Source organism: Carlito syrichta, unplaced genomic scaffold (assembly GCF_000164805.1).
Source record: "Carlito syrichta isolate Samal-C Ts95f unplaced genomic scaffold, Tarsius_syrichta-2.0.1 Scaffold315593, whole genome shotgun sequence".
Classification (NCBI taxonomy): Eukaryota; Metazoa; Chordata; class Mammalia; order Primates; family Tarsiidae; genus Carlito; species Carlito syrichta.
In genome coordinates, this window is record NW_007259689.1 from 200,314 (window position 1) to 223,851 (window position 23,538).

At 37.7% G+C, this 23,538-nt stretch overlaps 1 protein-coding gene across 1 annotated transcript in view; it reads right to left on the reverse strand.

Annotated features, from left to right (window-relative positions):
* Positions 1-458: 458 nt before the first annotated feature.
* The window catches only part of GRXCR1 (glutaredoxin and cysteine rich domain containing 1), a 144,517-nt gene continuing 121,437 nt past the window's right edge, over positions 459-23,538 (reverse strand). Inside the window, exons 3-4 of the mRNA XM_008073018.1 lie at positions 9,001-9,066; positions 459-756 (exon numbers count right to left, since the gene is read on the reverse strand). Coding sequence (XP_008071209.1) covers positions 577-756; positions 9,001-9,066 — 246 coding nt within the window. The 3' untranslated portion in view covers positions 459-576. The remainder of the gene's footprint in view (positions 757-9,000; positions 9,067-23,538) is intronic.

A 23,538-nucleotide genomic window follows, 5' to 3' on the forward strand; every position in this document is an offset into this window, starting at 1 on the left:
AATCCAAGTAAGTCTTCTAGTAACTTGGTATCATCACCAAGGAATTAATCTGATACCATTATCATTAAGATCATCAGCTCCAAGACTACTCTACAAGTTAAACAAAAATTCCACTTAAGTATAAATATGATCATATTCTTTCTCATTATCCAGAGCTCTCTTCTTCCCTGCAGCTGATGGATGCCTAGAAATATATTGTGCTTCCAGTGTGTTGCATTAACTCATCCTAGACAGCAGGTGACACTGCAATAGGCAACAGTAGATAGATTTTGTCGTTTTCTTTAGAAAATCCAACACGTTTAAGGAACCAGACTTTGGATATCTTGGAATGGTATTGAGTACTCCATTCATTTCCATTAAAGGGTCTAGCATAGGGCTTAGCACATAATAGTTGTTAAATAAACATTTATTTAATAAATAATGATCACAGCAAAAATTCAAAACAAAGACAATTATTGTAAACAAAGTTTATTGATTCATCCATAAACATAGCCTTCTGTTTACAAAAAAAAAAGTATAAAGCACATTACTGCCTTCGGTTAACAAAATGAGGCTTTCTTCAGGTAGATGCTTCGACTAACGAGTACAGTTCTTGCAGCGCTGAAGACCATTCTCATTGCAAGCTGTACACTTCAGGGCTTTGAAAGAGTCTGTAAAGCAGTTTCGAAACACTGACATCTTGCTCCCATGGCACACGGAGCACGGAAGAAAGCCAAAGCCTCCACAGGAGGGACACTCGTGTGGATGTTGTACTCTCTGTGTAGGGCAGCAGAGGGAAAGGAGAGAATAGAAGATGTATTAGCATGAACAACTCCAATGGCCTTTTCAGCTTTCTGAACTGTGCGTGGTCATGGGACAATATTGACATAATATGGCTATGCATGTGAATTCACTGATTTTTTAATATACAATAGACCCAGGGGAATAAATAGCCAAAGTTCTCCTTCATTTCTCCAACAATGGCCATCTATTCCACAGGCTTGGTTTGTGCAGGCTGGTAAATTTTAAGTTCAAGAAAGTCATCATACAGAAACATCTGTGGGCAAACCAAATAATTCAGAAGATGGTTATTTACATTAAAGGAAAACGCTTTAACTTTTCCTTTAGTATTTCTTAGTAGTTTAACGTCTTTGTTTATTAAATAGCACCATGAGTGGCGAGTCTGGAAAACCAGAAAACTAAAAGCAGAGGTGTGGGAGGAGTTGCTCTCAACATAAGATTCATCACAGTATCACACATTTGAGTGATGCCTTCTTTTTTCAAAGCACTTCCAAATGCATTATCTTACAAATTCTCCCCCCAACCCTACTGGCTACGCATACTTTAGACGCCATCTTCAATAAAGACATAACTTAAGCCTCATTATCCTTATCCACCTCATACCACATTTAAGGAAACAAGCATAGGAATCTTGAGACATTTATTAGGGTTCCAGTAGTTATCAACCTTTCTACCTCAAGCCAAGTTAAAGTATCTCTAGTGGTAGAATGAAAATAACTAGGTTGTAGCATGAAAATATTTTGAAAATCTTTTATATGCATTTTTATTTGCTTTTCTGAGCACCTAACTTTTTCCTGTGTCCACTAGGGTCATTCATCATCGGGGAAAATTAGGTGTCATTTACGGAATGAATATAAAGAGAAAAGAAGTAAGTTGGTACTAAACTTCTGACTTGCAAAAAAGAATTTGTAGCAAGGTTAGGAAACCTGACTTTCTGAAGAGAATAACTGCTAAAATAAGGCTGGCAAGGGTGCATGAGTGCACACACACACAAACACCCAGACAAACATGCTTAGCATAGTTATACAAGCATATAGCTTTTCTCTGGAGATTTGTAATTGCACATATTCAAGTAAAAAAAAAAAAAAACCAACTGTAAAGGAGCTAGGTTGACTGGGTTGAACCTACCATTTCCTCAGCACATACAATTATGAAAACCTTTCTCTCCCATAAATAAATATCATTCTCTTGTAATTAGTAATCTATGAACTATATTTTGGGAAACAGGCATTAAGGGCATGATTGCCTTAAATGTGTATGTTTATATGTATATCTCTGGAACATATTTCAGACAATGTTCTGTATATAGCAGGATTCACTTGCAATTACAGTTTGATTTAGCTATTATATCAGAATGGCTAAACCCGCATAATATCTCATTTTCAATGGCACATAATTATTTTGATGAAAAGTTGTAGTTGTCAATCTATAAGATACAAACAAGGAACTTCTTCAAGACAGTAGAGATTTAAAGCTCTTCCAAAAAGATAGATTGCGATTTTGTTACTTTGTAGATGAATTTTTGTCATTTCTTTGTGCAATAATTGACCTGAAAAGAAGATTCACTGGACCTAAATTTTGCATGATAATATTAAAATGTCTTTAGAAATAAAAACTTTGAGAAAAATAACCCCAGTGATGGGAAAAAAGTATACTTTAAAAGCTAAATATAAGAAAATTAGTAAGTAATGGTGTTATTATCAAATTTCAGAAAGAATATGATAATGTAGATACATCCTTGGAATTCACTATAGCTATGACAGAAGCTTATTCTAAAAATACTTAATGACTTGTATAATAAATGCTTCAATTAGACAAGAACAGACACAGGAGGCCTAGGTCCTATAACAAAAAAATTGCAGTAACCTTGAGTCCAAGACTTTACTCATTACTGCTGGATTGTGAATAAGTCTGGGTTCCTAGAACAAAAGAGTTGTCAAATTTTACAAATAAAAAGATATTCAGTTAAATTTGAATTGCAGATTGACCACAAATAATTTCTGTTTAAGTATATAGCACATGAACTATACCTAAACTAAAAATTATTTGTAATTTATTTGAGGTTTAAATGTAAGTGAGAATTCTATATTTTATCTGGCAATCCCTATTCACAGAAGTTGACAGAGAAGTAAAGAGAGGCTTGGATATATTTATCAACCAGTATAAACTATGTAAATATTTTAACAAATACAAACATCTTTCCATATTTTTAGTAACCACTATTGCTGGAGTATGCACACAGGCTGGATATCAGCTTCTGCTACGAACCAAGACACTGGTGAATGACCAATTTCTTCAATAGCAATATGGTTTTCCCAAAAAATATATTTGTGGATACAAGGAACAACAAAGCTAATAGGAAATGTGAGCACTGGGTAGCTTCCTGAGACCACTGTCTATATATGTCCCTTCAGACACCAGGCTCTTAGCACACAGAATCCAAAATGGTAACTCAACAAAATTAAGAATTATTTTATATCATGAGCCTGCAACATGGCTTTCAGGATTAAATTCAAGGGCCAAAAGGCCAAATGTTGAATCTACTAATATCAAGAGTCTACTGTTTATTCATAATTTGTGTCCAAGTCAGAGCAAATAAATTTTCTAAAATAAAATTAATATATAAATACTAATAGCTACGTTGTTCATTTATTAAAGGAAATCACAAATAGACCACCCTAGAATAGTGTCCTCTGAATCCATGCAATTCCATGATGAGATCTGTATTTTATTCAAAATATTGAAAGGTAACCCAGTGAATTAATTCATGAAAGTGAACAAAACATTGTCTGACACATAGTAGATGCTCAAAAAGCTTAGTTATTATGAGCCATCATTTTATTAATAAATTCCTATTTGGAAGGATGTTTATCAACTGCTACCTCCAGCAAAATTGCTTATAATCACACAACACAACCATTTTTTACAATTCTGAGTCATTTTATTGAAACATTTCTTCTATACCTCATTTTCTGGTTTAAGATTTTGCTACAATGAAGGAGGGAGAGTAAATGAAAGTTAGACATTAGAGTGCTGTCTTCATGAGAAAAAATCCCTGCTCTTTCCTCTGTAATCATAGTTTTCAATCTTTATTTGCATCTATTTTTTTCCTAATGATACATACATGGGATTCCCAAACACAAAACAATTGAAAGAGTAAATGTGCTATGTCTAAAGCAGAATTGAGGATGGAAGTTGGGGTGGGTCTTAAGGCACTCACTAAAACTACCAGCCCCAGCCCCCAGGGATCTCATTCCTATTACATTACCCAGCAGAATCTATGCCATTTGTTCTTCTGATAAAAAATAAATAATGTAGTCATTCCTAGCCACCTCTCTCAAAGAGTATTTTTTTTATATTCTGGAACTCTGTTCCCAACTTAGAGGGTTCTCTATGAAGAAAAAGACTTGGCTTCTATTAGGTACTCTTGAGCCCTGTGATGTCCAACACTTCAATAGGCAGTTTTATCCTCAGATCAAAGTGAAAAAAAAAAAAAAAAGAGCTGAGACATTCCTCCAAAGAACTCAGATAATATTCCCCAGGTTGGAGGAAGAAGGAATTACTGGAGTTAACAGCCATCATTACTCTTAGTAACAAAACCAACTTCTACCTTCAATGAAGAGGTTGACTACAGAAAGTGACCTTCAAGGAATTAAGAAACCATGTAGACCTGGTTGAGAATAGCACATAGAGTACTAAATCTACAGAACGTACCTCCTTTGAATAGTGATTTGGGTTGAGGCAAGTTTCTTGGGTAGAATTCAAGGAAGAAAAGGAATGAAAAAGCATCCTCTTCTTTGCTTATTTCTGTTCATACATTCTTGTTAAGGGACTTTTAAAAAATAGATACTCAGTGGATGAGACCTTTTCACTTATTCATTTATTCTACACATATATATTAAGTATTCATTAGCTGGGCACTCTGTAAGGCATTGGGAATATAGAAGTGAACTAGGCACTTCCCTGTTCTCCTACACTTCTCCATGTGGACTCCAGAAAAAAATCAGATGTCTAGCACGGCTATTGTTTATGACTCATTGCTTCTAATCTCTAGCCTATTTATTGACATAAATATACACATAAATATGTAAATAAATACAACTTACGAAAAAAATGATGTTTCATTCATTCTTTTTGGCCACGCAGTCTTTTTCATAAAATAATTTTCTCTCTTTTTTTTTGTAAGAAAGCAGGATTTATTGAGAGGACAGCAAAGCTCCCACAGTGGAAGGGAACCCGAAAGGGTTGCTCCTATCTCTCTTTTCAATTCTTAAATGCTTTGTCTCCCCCAAAATACTTTGGGTGAAAGAGGAGTCATTTATCTATTTCTTCAACAAATATATACACGTGCCTATTATATGCCAATCCCTGTTCTAGGCACTAGAAGTAAAGGACAGAACAAAATAGATGGAACCTGTGTTGACATGGAGCCCATATCATTGGGATGATGACCCAAACTCTCATTCCAGGAACAGAACCCCCATTGGTGCAGCCAGCCCTGCTGAGCCCAGGTCTCCCTATAACTATTACACATGTCACTGGCTTCTGCTGCCTTTGGCCAGGTTCTTTTGTTTGAGGTTGCTGATAATGCCCATCAACAAGTCAGACCCACTCAGCTACCAGAGTAATTTTTACTTGGTTGGAACATAGGCTAGGATTCTTGGTACAGAAAGCTTAAAATTATTTGCTGACTTCATTTCTGATGGCCCAACCACAATTGCCAAGGCTTTTTTTTTTTTTTGTAACCACCACTTGAAATAACTGCTGAAAACTGAGACCTGAATTATGAGGACCAGGGGAGATCATAGACTACCACATAGTAAACTACATAGCAGCAAACTAGAACTTGGTAAGATCTGTCTAGTTTCTCGCTAAAGTACCCATCTTCCAGCATGCTCCACTAGTATCAGAGTCCTATGCCAAAACCCAGACTTTTCCCTTGACCTAATAATCAGCTTACCTTCTAGTAAACTTCTCACCCAAGTCTTGTATCCTGCCACAATATAATCAAATTTCCTAGACATCTACGTGCCACTTAATTTGAGATTCATAGCAGCATAGGTTCATGATCAAGATCATGGGCTTGGAAATACACTGACTAGCATCATGGACCAAACACTAACTACCTGAGAAGTCTTGAGCAAGTGATTTAATCTCTGTGCCTCCATTCTTATGTCAGTAAAATGAGAATAATAATAGAACCCATCTAGCAGAGCTGCTGTGAGCTTTCAATGACTTGATGCATATAAAACTCCAAGAATATCACTTGCCACATAGTTAGGACCCAAATGTTTCCTGCCTCATGAATATTTAACTCCTGCTTCATTGCCAAAAGCCAACCAAAAGAACTCATAAGTTTGGATCTGGATTTTTACCTTCTTTATCTTTGTGCCTGGCTCTCCCAGCACTTCTCTGGGACCAGTCTCTTTACTTGGTCTCTTTAATTTCCTTAAACCCCAGCCATCTCTCAGGCAGAGTTCTGGGCATTCTTCAATGGCTACAAATTATCTACCAGTTTCTCTATGTGGGAAAAGCAACCCAACAAAGTAATAGCACCTGGCAGTTTCTCTAACAGTAGAAGTCAGTGCTATACCATTACATTGAATGTTACAACCAGTATTAAACGTTTGTACCTTATTTACATCATCTGTAGAATGAAGATAAACTTAATCAAGAGGAAAAAACTTCATTCCTAAGTTCTTTGAACTGAAGAAGAAAGAGATAATCAAGTTATAGATTTTATGAATGATAGACTCAATGGAATAAAATCCCAGAATAGCTAAGTTAATCATCAGTCTATGGAAAGAAAAGGAATGAGGGACATATATGCTATAAGATTGTAAAGGATACTATTAAATCCTAGAACTAAAAACAGTATGATATCAGTGCAACAAGAAATAAATAGATCAATGACATTACATAATGATATTTACATAAGTTTACAATGTGATCAGAAAATAATAAGGTAAACTGTTTGTTGTTGTTGTTGTTTGTTTGTTTTGAGACAAGGTCTCACTCTGTGACTCATGCTGGAGTGCAATAGTAGAATCGCAGCTCATCACAGCATTGACCTCCTGTGCTCAGCCTCAGCTTCCTGAGTAGCTTGGACTACAGGCACACACCACCACCACACTCGGATAATTTATTTATTTTTTTTAGAGACAGAGTCTTGCTTTGTTGCCCAGACTGGTCTCAAATTGAAGCAATCCCCTCTCACTTTGGCCTCTCAAAGTGCTGGAATTACAGGCATGAGCCACCAAGCCTGGCCAAACCAAATTTTTTAAATAAAAAAGATATGAATACATATTAGCTTAAGTGAATGGTTTCATGGGATTAGAGTAGCATATGGGAACAAAAGGAAATAAATAAATCCACTCATTTAAACTTTTTTTGAGTTGGAGTCTCACTCTGTCGCTCCCAGCCACCGCAGCCTTGACCTGCCAGCGACCCTTCCGCCTCAGTCTTCCAAGTAGCTGGAATTACAGGTATGCGCTACCATGCCTGGCTGATTTTTTGATTTATTGTAGAGATGAGGTCTCGCTGCCCAGGCGGGTCTCGAACCCGTGGGCTCAGGCAATCCACTCACCTCAGCCTCCCAAAGGCGCAAGATTACAGGTTGAGCCACCGAGCCCGGCCATTTAAACTTTTTAATTGAGAGGCGTTTTAGACTAGCAAGTATACACCACCATTTGATAGATAAAGAAATCAAGATCCTAACAGTTGAAAAATTGTGCTCAAAGTCACACAGTCATTAGCAGAGCTGGAGTCAGAGCTACATTAGGATTTTCAAGCCATAATACTTCAGAAATTATAAATTGTGGAAACTAAGGAAATTTAGAACATTTTTACATGAACAAGTTGACTCTGAATATATCCTATGGTTTTTTAACGTAAAAATCAGACATGGTAAGTTTTTTTCCTAGAGCCCAGGCATCCCCCTTCCCTCTTAGCACTGTGCCTCTGACTGTCATCTTCACTGGACCACAGTGTCTAGATGTAATGCTGTTGTTTGTATTATGACAGAAGCTGATACAAATCTTTTCTGAGCTGTTGCTATATGCCTGAAGTATGTTGGTAGGACATCACTGTCTTCTTTAGCTAAATACCTGTAAGTGCTCAATAAATAAATTAATACATTGTTTTCCTTCTGGACAAAATCTTAATATAAATAAAACATGAATCCTACAGCCAAGGAGCATGTAATTCATTTGGGACATGAGTCAAAACTCAATGAAAGGTCATACAAGGAAGACTTTGGTAAGCACCCAACAAAAAGAGGGTTAGAGGAATTCGAAGGTAACAAAGATCAGAAATGATTTTTGGAAGAAATGATATTGCAGATGGGCCTTGAAGGTGGTGGGGGGAAATAAGGAATTGAAACAATAGCATTCTGGGTAGACAAAACAACTTGCATAAAAGAACAGTAATAAGAAAGCGTAAAAAACCCCATTGTTCTTTCTTTTGACTGAAGTGGAAGGCAGGGGAGAGAATCAGAAATCAGGTTAGCTAAGAAAAGAGCAGGAAGAGCAAGCAGTGACATGGAGACACTAGATGACCACATATATGACCCAGTTGTCCTGGGAAAGTCCCGTTGCACATTTGCTGTCCTAGAATAATTACTAGTGCATCCTTTTCACCCTCACAGTGTCTCAATCTGGGAGATAAAGTCTATAATATCCCTATAGGCAGGGAGAAACTGGTTGGTAAGGTAATGCAGCTGAGAAGTAATAAGGGCATATTCATTTACTATAGTACATATTTAAATAAGTGTTTCTCTGATACTCTAATTATAAATATGAAAACAAAAATTAAAGTATGCTTTTTTGAGAAATAACTTTTTCTTTAATATTTAAAAATGATGCAGGGAGATCTTCCTATGGAAGATCTATGGGAAAAATAAAGTTACTTTAATAAATAATATTCAATGTGCTTCAAGGTAATTGCCTGTCTTTGAACACCTCATTGATATCTGAAGTAGTAGAGAATATGACTCGAATAAAGTTGACCAGACACTCACCTAATAGCATGAAGTTTTTAGAAGTTAATATTAAAGTCATCTCAGCTGGAGCATATCTAATAGCAGATGATATCAAATAAAAACTGCCACATGTATCCTGTTGCATATTTGTAAGGACATGGGGGTGGTTCAATTAGAAAATTACAATCAGAATGGGTGTAACATTTTGATTACTAAAAATAAGTTTCTAAAAGCACAATTACCTCAATTTTGGTTAAGAGGTCTTGCAGTTCTCCTGATTCATTCATTGACAAAATTTTCTCAGCACCCTATTAACAAGAGAGGGTAGGGAGAAAATCCATTTTGTTAGTATTTGAGAAAACAACGTTGTAGCCAGGAAAGCTTAGCCCACAAAATACTCACATAATTCTTCCCTTCAGAGTTGAGTAAACTTACAACCAGGAGGGCAAAGAGGAAAAGAAATTTTTCCTTACAGCTATACACACTCCCACTTTTTAAGGCTTGCTGCAGTCACGGGGAAGACTGCTGGCAGGAGATGAGCTCTGGGAAGCCCAGAGCTATCAGGTTTAAGTCCAGATATGGAAGGGTCCCGCACATACTTCAGGGGTTGTTCAGGGAGCCTGGAGCCATTCTACCATCTAGGAAAGGAAGCCTTGGAGCAAATTCCCAGCCTGGGTTTTCTCTGCCCTGCTCCAAGGAGTACTAGACATGACCCTCTTTAAAGTCATGCACATAAAGATGGTAGCCAACAATAACAATAATGATAATAATAGCAACAACTAACATCACTTAAGTAGATATTGTGAGTTAGGCACTAAATATCATCCCTTCGGATGTAGTAGACGTTGCCATTAGCAGAAATTGAGCCTCAGTGAGATCAAATAACAATCCCAAGGCCATCTAGAGGGGAAGCCAAGAGGGAATATGAACACAGGCAGGGACTCACTCTAGAGCTGATGTTTTTAACTCGAAAAACATAAAGAAGGACAAAATTATGGAGTTTGTAGCAACTTGAATGGATTTAGAGTATATAATACTCAGTGATCTGTCACAGAAACAAAGAACTGAGTACCACATGTTCTCAATATAAGCGGACTCTGAACATTTACCATTATACTGCAAGATTGGCAGTAGCAGGACTCTGAACATTTACCATTATACTGCAAGATTGGCAGTAGCAGGACACTGTCAGGGGAGGGAGGAGAGGAACATAACATCAATAAGAGTACCTGATCTCAAACAGGCAAAGTGGGGACCAAAGGGAGGCCCAAACAACCTGTATGATAACCACTTGTATACTTAATCCTGAATTGTACCTCCCATCCTTAAAATAAAAAAAGAAATTGAGAAAGGGTGTGTACATTTTCCAACAGTCATCATGTTTCTTCATACTACTTCCTTTTCTCTCCTTAACAGCCTCTTCTTGCCTTCTCCCACTTGACTTCCCAATGTATAATGAAAGAAAGAAAAGAAGGAATAATTGGAGTATTATTTCTAATCAAAGACAGAAACCATGCCTGCCTTGCTCCCATCGTGTCCCGAGCACTTAGCATAGTTAGTTGCTCACTCATGGTAAGTGTTGAATTCATTTTTCGGTTAATGAACAAGAGAGGGAGAAACAGTATCACACAATAAATATTTTTTATATTCCTATTTGTGCTAAGCAGGGTTCCAAGCAGGACTTATTTTAAAAATAAAAAAAGTCCTAGTTCTTCTGTAAGTTACAATATATTTTTATGTAAAAAAAAATTTTGGAAACACAAAAAAGTAACCCACAAATCAGTATGGAAGCTAAATGCCAAATAAGTTATACAGAAAAAAATGTAGTCTAGAAACTCACAAGGAGGGACAGACATAGATCTGCTTAGTGAGGATATAGGGCCCTTGTGAGGCTGGTGGCATTTGTTCAGGATCTTAAAGACTGGGCAAGGTTTCTAAGATAGGTTAGGCAATCCTTAGTGATGTATTTGAGTCTTCAGGTCTTAGTTTCATGTTATTTCAGTCTATCTTGTATAACTCATGTCATCGCATTCACCATCAGAAATGTCACACAACACATTCAGAAGCACTACGAATGAATGAATACACAGGCAACAGAGAACATACATAGCTCCACCAGGCAGCTTATATTCCTTTATTTGTTGCTGGTTGTGCCAGGAATGCAGACATGACACCTAAAGTAAAGACAAAGGTAATGAAAGCACCGTGACAAACATTAAAGTCTCAGTAATAACTGGTAATAATATCGTTTTGCTACATTCTATTTCTTTTTCAGAATTACCTAAGCCCAAATGGGGAAAGTCTCTGGAGAATTTGGTACACAAACTAAAGCAGGAAGGAGAATATATGCCTCATTTTTCTCGAATGAAAGAAAATACACTGCAATGACTCCAGACAAAATGAATGTACTAGAAAAGCTATCACACCATCACGTGTCTGCTTCCCAGTTCTTTTCCCATCACAGCGTTAGGCTGTAGTGCGTTGTTGAGAATACAATGCATATATGCCAAGAAAGGACCTATTTCATAACCCTTAAATACATGAAATTTGCTCTGCAGCGGCCAAACATTCCTGCAGCATTGCTGTAGTGGGAATAGATTTCACATTGCAGGAGAAATGCAAACTTTGCTCACCTGAAGCAAAGTACCTAAAGGCATAATTGTCACTGATCTTCAAGATGTCAGGATGTCTAGCGTTTAGGGTGGAATGAGTATTTAAGGCTGGAAAAATATCGCTCAGTAACAGACAGCAAGCAGCTGAATACCTGCTTCCCTCTCTCAACTGTCACTACTCAACATGGCTTCCACAACACTACTTTGCCTGCCCACACATGTTTCCCTGGGAACTTGTCCTCTGGTCCCTGTGATACATGCTGGGTATCATAGCCAGAACCTCCTGTTTCCCACTGAGTCCCATGGATCTGTCCTCCACCTGACCCTGTCGTTTCAAAGACTAAGTACAAGATTCCATGGGGAACAAGGAAATCAGATGTGCCTCCTCTCTGATTCTAAGTGCAGCAGCAGAATGGAGATCTTAGTCTCATTAGCACATTTCGGGGGAAAAAATTACAGATTTCTCCTGTCCTGAGGTTTGAATCATTTATCACCGTAGATCTCAATCTGTCCCAAAGATCTCCTTTCCTCACTTTTTCCATTAAAGAAATTCCAATAGTTACTTGACCTATTTAAAAACAAAAACAAAAACCTTGTGTCCACAAAAAATAGTGTATTTCCTTAAGCATTCACATTTTTAGGAAATTATTTTGTCTGTTGTGGTTGGTATTCGGGTAAGAGTATCACACATGAGTTTTTTCTTTTTATGTATAACTCTACCATTCAATTCTATGCTAGTGGAGATTAATTAATCAATCTATTATCTGGTATAGTTTACCAAGATTTCCAGGACAATTGCTGGTATAATTTTAAAGTGATCCTGAATAATTTTTTCTTAAAGTTATCATAATCCTGAAAATAATGATAAAAGTAATGTGTTAAGTGTTTTTCAAACATGGGCTCTTTTAATCATTGGTACAAAATAAGCATTATTTCTCCATTTTTTAAATAAAGAGACTAAAATTTGAAGAGAATAAGGAGCATGCTCAGGAACTTTGAGTTAATCAATACAAGACTTGGCTGGGTCTTGAATTCAGGTCAAGCTGACACTAAAACCTACACTCTTTCCATTGTGTCCTGGATGCTGCCAACTCACAGACACAGAATAATTGTATTAGTGAAAAAAATGGTACTCCTACTCTGGGGAATAGGTCTATGGTTAGAAATCACTGTTGACTACATACCTATGAAGTTCAAATGAATGAAAACTTTCACTGCGAAGACTCCATATCCAGAACAAGTGTTCCAGAAAAGTTATGAAATGTCTCAGTTCTTTTTAGTTATCTCAGCACTGTGTCTTACTCAGTTAGTCATAATATGTTGCACATGCCAAGAAAGGACCTGTTGCCTTTAAATACATGAAAAAAACTCTACCTCTGTCAAATACTACACCTTAAAATTCAGAGCAGGGAGCTGTAAAATGTGAACAAGGCACTTAATTTTACCCATTTGTGTCAAGCGTCACAGACAAAGGTAAGATAGTTGATAGAATTTTTCCTTCTCTATGAAGCTCCAAGAAAAAAACTCATATCTTTAAGAAATAAGAAAAAGATGGAAAAAGAAAGAATTCAATTACCTGCCAACCAGGATTGCCAAAACAGTTACTGTGGGATCCATGAGTGTGCAAAAATGTGCCACCATATTCATTCACACACTCATCCATTCACTCATCTCCACATTCAACATGATTTTGAGACCCTGTTATGGATTTGTGATTTAGACCCTATGCTAAGTGTCAGAGCTACAGCAACAAGCAAAAGCAAAAACAAACAACAACAAACCATTCCCCATTATCAAGAAAATGTATTTTGAGGGAGAGAGATGTTACACAAAAAGATCACACAGTGGCTCATGCTTATAAACCGCATTCTGTGAGGCTGAGGTGGAAGAATACTTGCCCAGGAGTTCGAGACCAACCTAGGCAACACAGTGAGACTCATCTCTCTACAGAAATAAAAAATAAAAATAAAAAAATTAGCCAGATGCGGTGGTGCATGCCTGTAGTCCCAGTTATTTGGGAGGCTGAGGCAAGAGGATCACTTGAGCCCAGGAGGTAGAGGCTATGGTGAGCTGTGATCATGCCACTGCACTCCAGCCTGGGAGACGGAGTGAGACTCCTGACTTGAAAGAAAGAAGAGCCAGGCTCGGTGGCTCAGCCTGTGATCCTGCGCCTTGGGAGGCTGAGGCGAGTGAATTGCCTGAGCCCAGGGGTTTGAGACCAGCCCGGGCAACTTGGTGAGACCTTGTCTCTACAATAAAATAAAAAATTAGCCGGGTGTGGTAGCATGCACCTGTAGTTCCAGCTACTTGGAAGGCTGAGCAAGAAGGATCACCGGAGCCCAGCAGGTCAACACTAGGGTGGCCATGAGTGTGCCACTGCACTTCAGCCTGGGCAACAGAGTGAGATTCCAACTCAAAAAAAAAAGAAGTAAAATATTTATAAAATAATGATTCTGACTTAAAGCCTTCCACCAGATGCACCTACACAACTGAAGTTCATCAACTCATGACAGGGTTTTGATATGAGTCTGCAAGCAATTGAGTTATTATGGTCTGTGCAGTCAAACCTCGCTGCTCATGTTCATCCATATTTGCAGCCTCTCCCCAGCACTAGTATCACTGCCTCAGCTTCACTTCAGATCAGCAGGCATTAGATTCTCATAAGGAACATGCAACCTAGATCCCCTGCATGTGCAGTTCACAATGTGGTTTGCGATCTTATGAGAGCCTAAAGCCAGCGCTGATCTGACAGAAGACGGAACACAGGTGGTATTGGGTGGTGGGAAGTGGCTGTAAATACAGATGAAGCTTTGCTCGCTTGCCCACCACTCACCTCCTGTTGTGAAGCCCTTAACAGGTCCATGGCCCAGGGACTGGGGACTCCTGTCTTGGAGGAAACATAGGTAAGATCACAGACTGCAGCATGAATAGCCTATTTTATAAAATAAGCTGAAGAAAATAATAAGATGACATAAGCCAGCAGGTATTTAACGCACTCTGCTAGGTCTTTGAGAAGAGTGGCTAAGTCAGGCGTTGCCAAACGTCATTATCAAGAAACAAACCAAAAAGAAAAACACCTAAATACATTTTTCTCAAAATTTAAAAAAAGAAAACATCACACAGATTTTAGCTATCTCTGTACTGATATTCAGGCTCTGGAATTCCACATGGAACATCAATAAACTTTTAACCTAGACATCTCTGAGGGAACTAAAAGGACTAAAAAGAAAGTTCATGTTACCAAAAACAAATACAAATTGTTTTATATATATATATATATTAAACTATATATAATATAATATACCCATATATAGGTATGTGTATACACATATATACATATGCATTATATATAGTTTTATTTTATCTTAATTTATATTTTTTCTTACACCACATCATCTTACTAAGAAAGCAGCTTGAAATAAAAGATCCATACCATGGCATAATAAAACTTGAATGAGAATTTCAAGACATAGAAAATATTCTAAATAAATCTCAAAATGATAGCTATGATTGAGCCTTAAATTTTATTGTGGGCCAGCTCCTCAGATGAAACAAAGGTTTTCCTCCCATGTTAATCTAACCAACGATTTACAAAGATTTTGGATGGGCTGGCTGATATGATAAATGATATCCTTGTGTTTTCATTGCCACTAAAATATTGTTTCCAAATAATTACTATTACAGAAATGCTTCTTGACTCTGACCAGGACAACTGTTCACCCTCTTGCTAACTTAAACTAGCCTTCTTTTAACTGCATCCCTGACATTTACTTATCTCTCTATTCTATTGTATACCGCAGGTTGCCTGTTCAAGTGCTTTCTAGTGCCTAGCCTAAAACCCAGACTCTTTAGCCCAGCCACAAATGCCTTCACTATCTGCTTGCACCAATCTGTCCAGCCCTGTCTCTGGATACCAATATCTCCTGATACCCTGAATTTCTCGTCTCCTTCTGGAAATCTCAGGTCCTTCCCTAAAATGTAATGCCTTTGCACATGCTCCATCATTTTTCCATCCTGAAATTTCTTCTATCTTTCTCTGTACCAGCTCTTGGAAATTCCTAAACATCCTCTCAGATCCAACTGAAATGGTACACAGCCATAAAGAAGGACAAATATATGGACTCTGCAGCAACTTGGATGAAATTAGAGTCTGTAATACTCAGTGATCTATTACAGAAACAAAGAACAGAGTGCCACATGTTCTCACTCATAAGTGGACCCTGAACATTTACCACAATAGTATGACAAAGTGATTGGCAGTAGCGGGATACTGCCAGGGAAAGGGAGGCAGGGACACAGCATTAACATGATACCTCATCTCAAACCAGGTGGAGTGGGGACCAAAGAGAGGCCCAAACTTTACCTGTACAATGACCACTTGTATACCTAATCCTGAATTGTATCCTATATCTTTAAAATAAAATTAAAGTTAAAAAAATTAATGTGACCTAAGATAAAGCTTCCTTGATTTTCCCAGATAAAATCAGTCAATCCCTCCTTTGTGCTCTCAGATCACACACAAAGTCCAGTGGTGGTCATAGGGACTATGACTTCTACAAGTCCACAGCATCTTGTGTGATGCACCATAGACAATCAATAAACATTTGCTGCATTAATTTCTTCCATATTTTTGGAGTAAATACAGCATCAGCTTCCAAATAGATGTTTCTTATAATGACTAATGATTTTAGAAAGAAAAACAAGCCAGGGCATATATCAAAAGGCACCTCTGTACAGCCCAAGAGTCTGAGTTGGAGTGATTTGATGGTAAAGTGCCAGTTACCTAGAGGAGTGAGAGGGATAAATACTATATAGATGATTTTCCCCATCACTTCTCTTAGCTGGGCATCTGATGGGAACTGAAGTGCAAACCGCTGGAGGCTTCACTCTCTGATAAGGATCAAGAAGCCACGACTCTCTAGTCCTGGCTGATGAAGGACTCTTCTGCCATACAATCAGGAGAGCAGATGGCAGGGTTGGCACTGAAGTGACTCAACCTGTACCTAGTGTGACGCCTGCCAATGCATGTGCTCGATCCATGTTTATTGCTGTGACTACCATGCCCACCGAAAATGCAAGGTTACATCAAATCTGCCTGGAGATGGGCCACCAGAGCCCTGATGATAAAGTCAGAATTTGCTGTGGAAATCAGCTCTGGACCTTTTCCAGCACCTGAACAGACTCCATGGAGTCCCTGGAGTTCTATGCCAAACACTTAGGCCTGGAAAATGTTCAAAGCCAGTGTAACAACATCCCCACCAGTGTCTTAAAAAATGCAATCAAGGCTCCTGTGGATAATCATGTCATCCTAAAGAGCATGGTTTTCCTGTGTCCTTGGCAGGAAAAATTAACTGTAAGATTAACTAAACAAGTTGACTTGTTTTTTGCAATTATGTCATACAGACCTTTGGGTGTCAGAAATTGCCCGCAAAAGACAGTGATTTTCATTTTATATAATTAGTACCAAAGCACTTTTTTCAGTGTAGTTGCAAAGAACAATTTCTCATAGAGGCCAATCCTGATTTTTTTAAAATAATAGTCATAGCATTAAAATGGATGACAGCAAAGATGTATTATTTGCTTCTCTATGGCAGAAAAGCCATCTCTTCCATTCCTTTAAAATTAATATCAAATTATATAAAAGTGATGTCAAGTCACCAGGTTAGAAAAAAGATAGTGTTAGGAATTGGGCCAGGAAAAAGTCATAAGATTGTTCTATTTAATAGCTTTAAGATGAATGTCTACAATGTTCCCGAATTCTCTTTGCATAAACTGATTTTTGGAATGCAGTGGTTAAGCTCACCAAGATTTTTTTGAAAAATAATACCTGGGATTAAATTCTAACTCTCCCACTTACAAGTTAAGCTAACTTGGACAAGTAATTTCAACTCAAGACTTAGTTTCCTCATTTGTAAAATGGATATAATAATGCTTACAATGCTGTTGCAAACATTGTGCGAAATGATATAGAAGAGTGCAGAACATTGCTTGACACATAATAGGAGACAACAAAGACAGAAGTTGTTTAGTAGAAATAATAGTAATAAATTTCCTAAGAGTAACTAAGAATCAACGTCAAACACACAAAATTCGGTCCACAAACATCTTCTGTATAAAGTCAACAAATAATGAAAGATTGGAGGTTGAGAGAAGTCTTACATTATTTTTGGATGATGTTATTATAAAGTGAAAAAGAAGGTAATAGAAAAAACAATGGGAATAGTTAGTCTTAATATATGTTTATTTCTCATGTAAGATATTAGAAAGAAAGGTACTCAATTTTGTGGCTTATTAAAAAGAAATGCTAGCATGAAATTTGAGGACTTTCCAGTTCATAAAATTCCTCGGCTAGGTTGTAGAATAATAAAGCATTCTTTATTATGGGAGATTTAGCTAACTTTTAGCTAGGGCTCTCTGACGTCTCAAAAGCCTGCGGACTGTTAGTGAACAATATTTCCTAGGACTATCTGAACCCCTCTAGCCTATTTCTAGGCCTATGTGCTTTGTGACCAAGTCCCTGTAATTGCTGCTTGTATGTATAATTCAAAGTACCAAAATAAGATGGAGATCTATTTCATCATATTATTCAGACTGAATTGTTGTACAAATTTATTTACTACTAATGTTAAGAACTGCTTTTTTTCTGGTTTGTTTCAATATTTTCCTTGTCTGACAAAGACCTAACATCAAAGATCTACAAGGAACTCAACCATGCTGAAAAGAAAAAAACAAACAGCCCCATTACAAAGTGGGCAAAAGATATGAATAGACACTTCTCAAAAGAAGACATATGAGCAGCCAACAGATACACGAAAAAATATTCAGCCTCACTAGTCATCAAGGAGATGCAAATTAAAACTACACTGAGATACTATCTAACTCCAGTCCGAATGGCCATCATAATAATAACAGATCATCATCTAAAAATAACAGATGCTGGAGAGGATGTGGCAAAAGGGAATACTTCTACTCTGTTGGTGGGAGTGTAAACTAGTATAGCTGAAATGAGCTAAATCAGTTAATAAAATCAAATTGCTAGCAAAATAATGGTATTAACCATCTTACACCATTTTGTTTAAAACTTCCATCTTAAGTTGCCTGCCTGACCTAAGAATCACTCCTCAATGCCTACCTGTGATTACAGTAAAGTTCCCATGACCACAGACCCCCAGCTTTGTCTCATTTGGGCAGGTCATGCTGTTTCCTATTGACTGTTACAAGACCCCTTAGCCATAAGTTCCATGTAATTGTATGCTTTGCTAACTGAAATCAAATGTTACACTTTGCAAAACCCCATTGTTACATTTTCATATTCTGTTCTTATATTTTGTTAATGACCTAACCAAGGTAACTCCATTGTGTAATGATTCTTCTATCTTGTCTCTATGTAACTATCTTAAACTATATCTTGTTGGAAGCACTCCAGGGACTTTCTGAGCACTGGCTATACCTAGGACATGAAATTAATCAAAAGTTCCCATTTTGGTTGCCAAGTTGTTAGTTAGTAGTTGCTATGGTCACTAAGTTGCTATGTAGCCAATACTGCAAATTTTACCTAAAAAAGCTTGTCACAAACTGCACTACTTTGTCAAGAGTTTTTTCTGGCATTTGCCTGTTCTTGAACTTCACATTAAAAAAGAACTCATAATTAATTAGGAAAATAATATTGTTAAGGAAAGTTGAGTTGATTGTTTTTCTAGGACAATATGGATATTTAATCAGGCAGCAGGAAAAATATTTGAGAAAGATTCACATTGTGAGAGTAATTGAGAAAGGTAAGTAGTTGATCAACATGTCAATTAAAATTCCATTCATAGGAAGGAATTCTAACTTGGATGGGCTTTTATCCCAGATGGGATCCCAGGATGATTAGGCATGGGTAGGTTACAAAAGATTCATCACTTCAGTTTATACATTCAACAATTCCTTTATCATCACCTTACCATCATAGTAAAATGGCCAAAGGAAGATACTGTTCCAGTCACTACCCAGAAGACTCCTCTACAGTGTACTGAAGTTCATGCTCATGAAATGAAACAGGTATTCCACCCTTACAAACCACTACAACACTAAAGAGTCCCAGCTTATCTTTTAGGATCCTGGCAGGAAACAGACGGCATGCCCAAAGAATTTTATCAAAAAGTGTTTAATGAAGAGACCCTCTACAGAAATGCAGAGACAAGGTTAAGTCAACCAACAATGAGAAGCAGCTACCACCCTAGGTCTAAGTGTCCTGGGGAAGGTACCATGTTATAGAGTCTAACAAGGGATGCAACCATGGGAAAGCAGCCAAGAGGTACCTAGCAACTACGGAAACTGCACCTTAGGAGGAAGGGAACACAGGAAGTACCCTTAACCCCTCTGTCCTGCTGCACCCAGACTTCCTGCTCCTGAACCCCACTAGAGGGAAGTGCACCTGTGTGATTCAGTCTATAAAGCCTTCCTTTGTGAAGCTCACAGTAAACCAGAGAAGATGAGGAAATAGACCAGGAAGGGGAAACAGAAAGTGACCAGCACAATCAGGTGAATTAATGATTTCATTCTTTTGTGGTAGAGACCTCTTTGAGTCTATTATGTATTTTCAAAACAAGAGACTAAGGTTAATGAGAATCTTCCTGCCATCCTGGGGTGAAGAGAAGCAATCCTATGGGTAACAGGACATATCAAGTAGCCACAGCATGGAGTTTAAAGCTGTGGGTTCAACCACATGTTAAATTATGTCTCCACTTATTAGCTGTGTGAGCTTGGGAAAGTTACTTCACCTCTCAAAATCTCACTTTCTTTGTTTTTTTCTCCTTTTCTTAAATTATAAAATTGTGGGGTACAATTCAGGGTTAGGTATACACTGATTATGCGGGTATTCTTGTAGATGAGGTGTGCCCCTCCCACCCCTAGCAGTTTCCCACAACTGCCCATCCCATGCTCCCTTCCCTGATAGTTTCCGACTACTGCCAATCCCTTTCTTATAGTATTATAATTGCTCAAGGTCCGCTTATGAGTAAGAACATATGGTACTCTGCTCTTTGTTTCTGTGATAGATCACTGAGAATGATTGACTACAAATTCATCCAAGTTGCTGCAAAGTCCATATGCTTGTCCTTTTTTATGGCTGCATAACATTCCATTGTGTATATGTACCACATTTTTTTTTTATCCAGTCCAGCTTCGATGGGCAACATGGTTGGTTCCATGTTTTTGCTATTGTGAATAGAGCTGCAACAAATATACATGTGCAAGTGTCCTTTTTTGTAGAATGATTTGAGTTCCTCCGGGTATATTCCAATAGGGGAATTGCTGGGTCATATGGAAAGTCAATTTCTAGCTCTTTCAGAAACCACCACAGTGTCTTCCAAAGAGGTTGCACTAGTTTGCAATCCCACCCACCAGCAGTGTAGAAGTGTTCCTTTTTCTCCACATCTTTGCCAGCATCTGCTGTGGTTTGTTTTAGTAATGATGGCCATTCTTACTGGGATTAGGTGGTATCTCAATGTGGTTTTGATTTGCATTTCTCTGAGGATTAGTGAAGCTGAGCACTTTTTCATGTGTCTGTTGGCTGCCTGTATATCTTCTTTCAAGAAGTTTCTGTTCATGTCTTTTGCCCACTTTTTAAAGGGGCTTTTATTTTTTCTTTTCAGCGAATTTGAGTTCCTTGTAGATCCTAGATGTTAGGCCTTGACAGATATACAGTTGGCAAATATTTTTTTCTCATTCTGTGGGCTGTCTCCCTGCTCTCTTGATGGTGCTTTTGCTTTGCAGAAGCTTATCAGTTTGATGAGGTCCCACTTGTCTATCTTATTTCTTGTGGTATGAGCACTTAGGGTTCTGATCAGGAATTGGTTGCCAGTTCCAATTTCCATAAGAGTGTCTCCTGTATTTTCTAAGATTCTTATAGTTTGAGGTTTTATGTTTAGGTCTTTGATCCATTTAGAGTTAATTTTTGTGTATGGTGATAGGTAGGGGTCCTATTTCAATCTTCTGCATGTGATCAGCCAGTTTTCCTAGCACCATTTACTAAATAGGTTCTCCTCTCCCCCATGGTTGTTTTTGAAGGCTTTGTCAAAGATGAGTTGGTTGAGAAATTGAGGCTTTGCTTCTGGAATCTCTATCCTGTTCAAATCTCACTTTCGAAAAGAAAAATATTTCTTTCATGTAGAGTGTTAAATAATAAATGTGATAATGTGTGCTAAGCACTTAACATACTGGGCCGCCACAAATAGGACCTTAGAAACATGTTGTTTTGAGAAGACCAGTACATGTAATGAACTTCCCATTGACTCTGATTTCAAAGAACCTTTTTGAAAAACTCATTGGCAAGTTCTTTCTTTTTTAAAGCAACTACTGTGATCGTCCCTCATTGGAACTATAATCCTCCTATTAATAGTTAAGAGACAATGATCCATGATGATGACTGCCACTATCCTTTCTCCTTCTTTTAGTTAGAGAACCCCCTAAAATGTTTTTGTGCACATAATTTAGTAAAAGGTGGTGTCTCCCAGGCTCCAGTGTGATTAGATGTGATCACATGATCACATCCTTGCCAGTGAGATGTGAGCATAATAATGCATACAGCTTCCTGGTCTTACCCTTAAAAGCAAGCTGTTCAGTCTATACTTCCTCTTTTTACCTTTTAACAGTCTAATAGGAAAAGTGCAATGGTGTTCAACCACGCTTAACCATGAAATGAGAGCTCATCTTAAAGGAAGGTGCAACAAGATAGAAGAATGACTCATGGAGCAGAGAAATCTGTACCTCTGGACCCTACCAAATCAGGTTTATTTAAGAGAAAAATAAGTGCATACACTGTTTGAGTCAGTAACCTGTGTTTCAAATAGATGATATAGAGATACATAGATACACAGATGGACATATGGACAAATATATATATCCGTAGACTGTGGTCCCCCAAAATTCATATGTTGAAATCCTAACCCCCAAAGTAAAGGTATCAAGTAAAGGGATCAGGTAGGAGATGGAGCCTTTGGAAGGTGATTCATTTTTGAGGGCACAGCCCTCCAAAAAGATTAGTGCCCTTACAAAAGGGATCTCTCAGAGCTACCTTGCCCCTTCTACCATATGAAGACACAGGGAAAAGATGGCCATCTATGAACCAAGAAGTGGGTACTCATCAGTACCAAATCTGCTGGCACCTTGATCTTGGACTTTGCAGCCTTTAGAACTGTCAGAAGTAAATGTCTATTGTTTGTAAGCCACTCAATTTATAGTATTTTTCATAGCAGCCCTAATGGACAAAAACCTATATATCATTGTGTAGATATATGCATACATACAGATTTATATACAGGTATAGAGATCAGAAATGAGAGAGAGCTGGAGATTAGATAGAGATGGAGATGAAGATGGAGATAGAGCAGTGATAGGGAGAGAGATAGAGGTAGAGGACAGAGAAAGAGAATGAGAATGAGAGAATGACATTAGAGAGAGCTGGAAGACAGCATAAATGCTTGGGTATCACTCAAAATTTAAGTTGTATTAGCTACAAGATTTAAGACATAAAATAGGGTGGTAATAATAATCTTGTACAGAAAGTTTCCTTTATATATGTTGAAACTATTTTCCCCTATTCCAAGGACTCTACCTGCCAGAACTGTGTCCGGTTTGATTAGTGAACAAATCAAATAATCAATTATTCAGGGAGGATGAATAAACTCAAGTCTCTAAGTCTAAGTTGAGAACAAAGCTTGGTACTCCAACATTTCCCTTTGTCCTGATCTCTGTGGCCTCCAAAGAAATAAAGTTTGGGATTTTCTCAAAGCTATTAGGTGTGTATGATTCATCTCTTGAGGATGTCTGATGTTTCAGTGGATAGGATGATGCCGGGAGGATGTCTTCCGGGATGGAGGAGGAGGAAGTCTGAATAATGACAAAGTAGCAGACCCTAAAGAGAAGTCTAAAATAGAGATACCCTACAAGCATTACTTATTTAATCTTCACTGCATCCCTGCAAGTTGTCTTTTTAAATTTTCAGTCTTAAAAATAGGGAAACTAAAGCACAGAGATTCTAAAAGTACAAGTGTTACAAGAGTATTTGTTCAAGATCATACAGATAACAGTCACCAGATCCAGAATTCAAATCAGGTCTACCTAGCTTCAAAGACCATGCGTTTCTTCATCTAAGTTAACTTTACTTAATTGTAAAAATATTTAAAA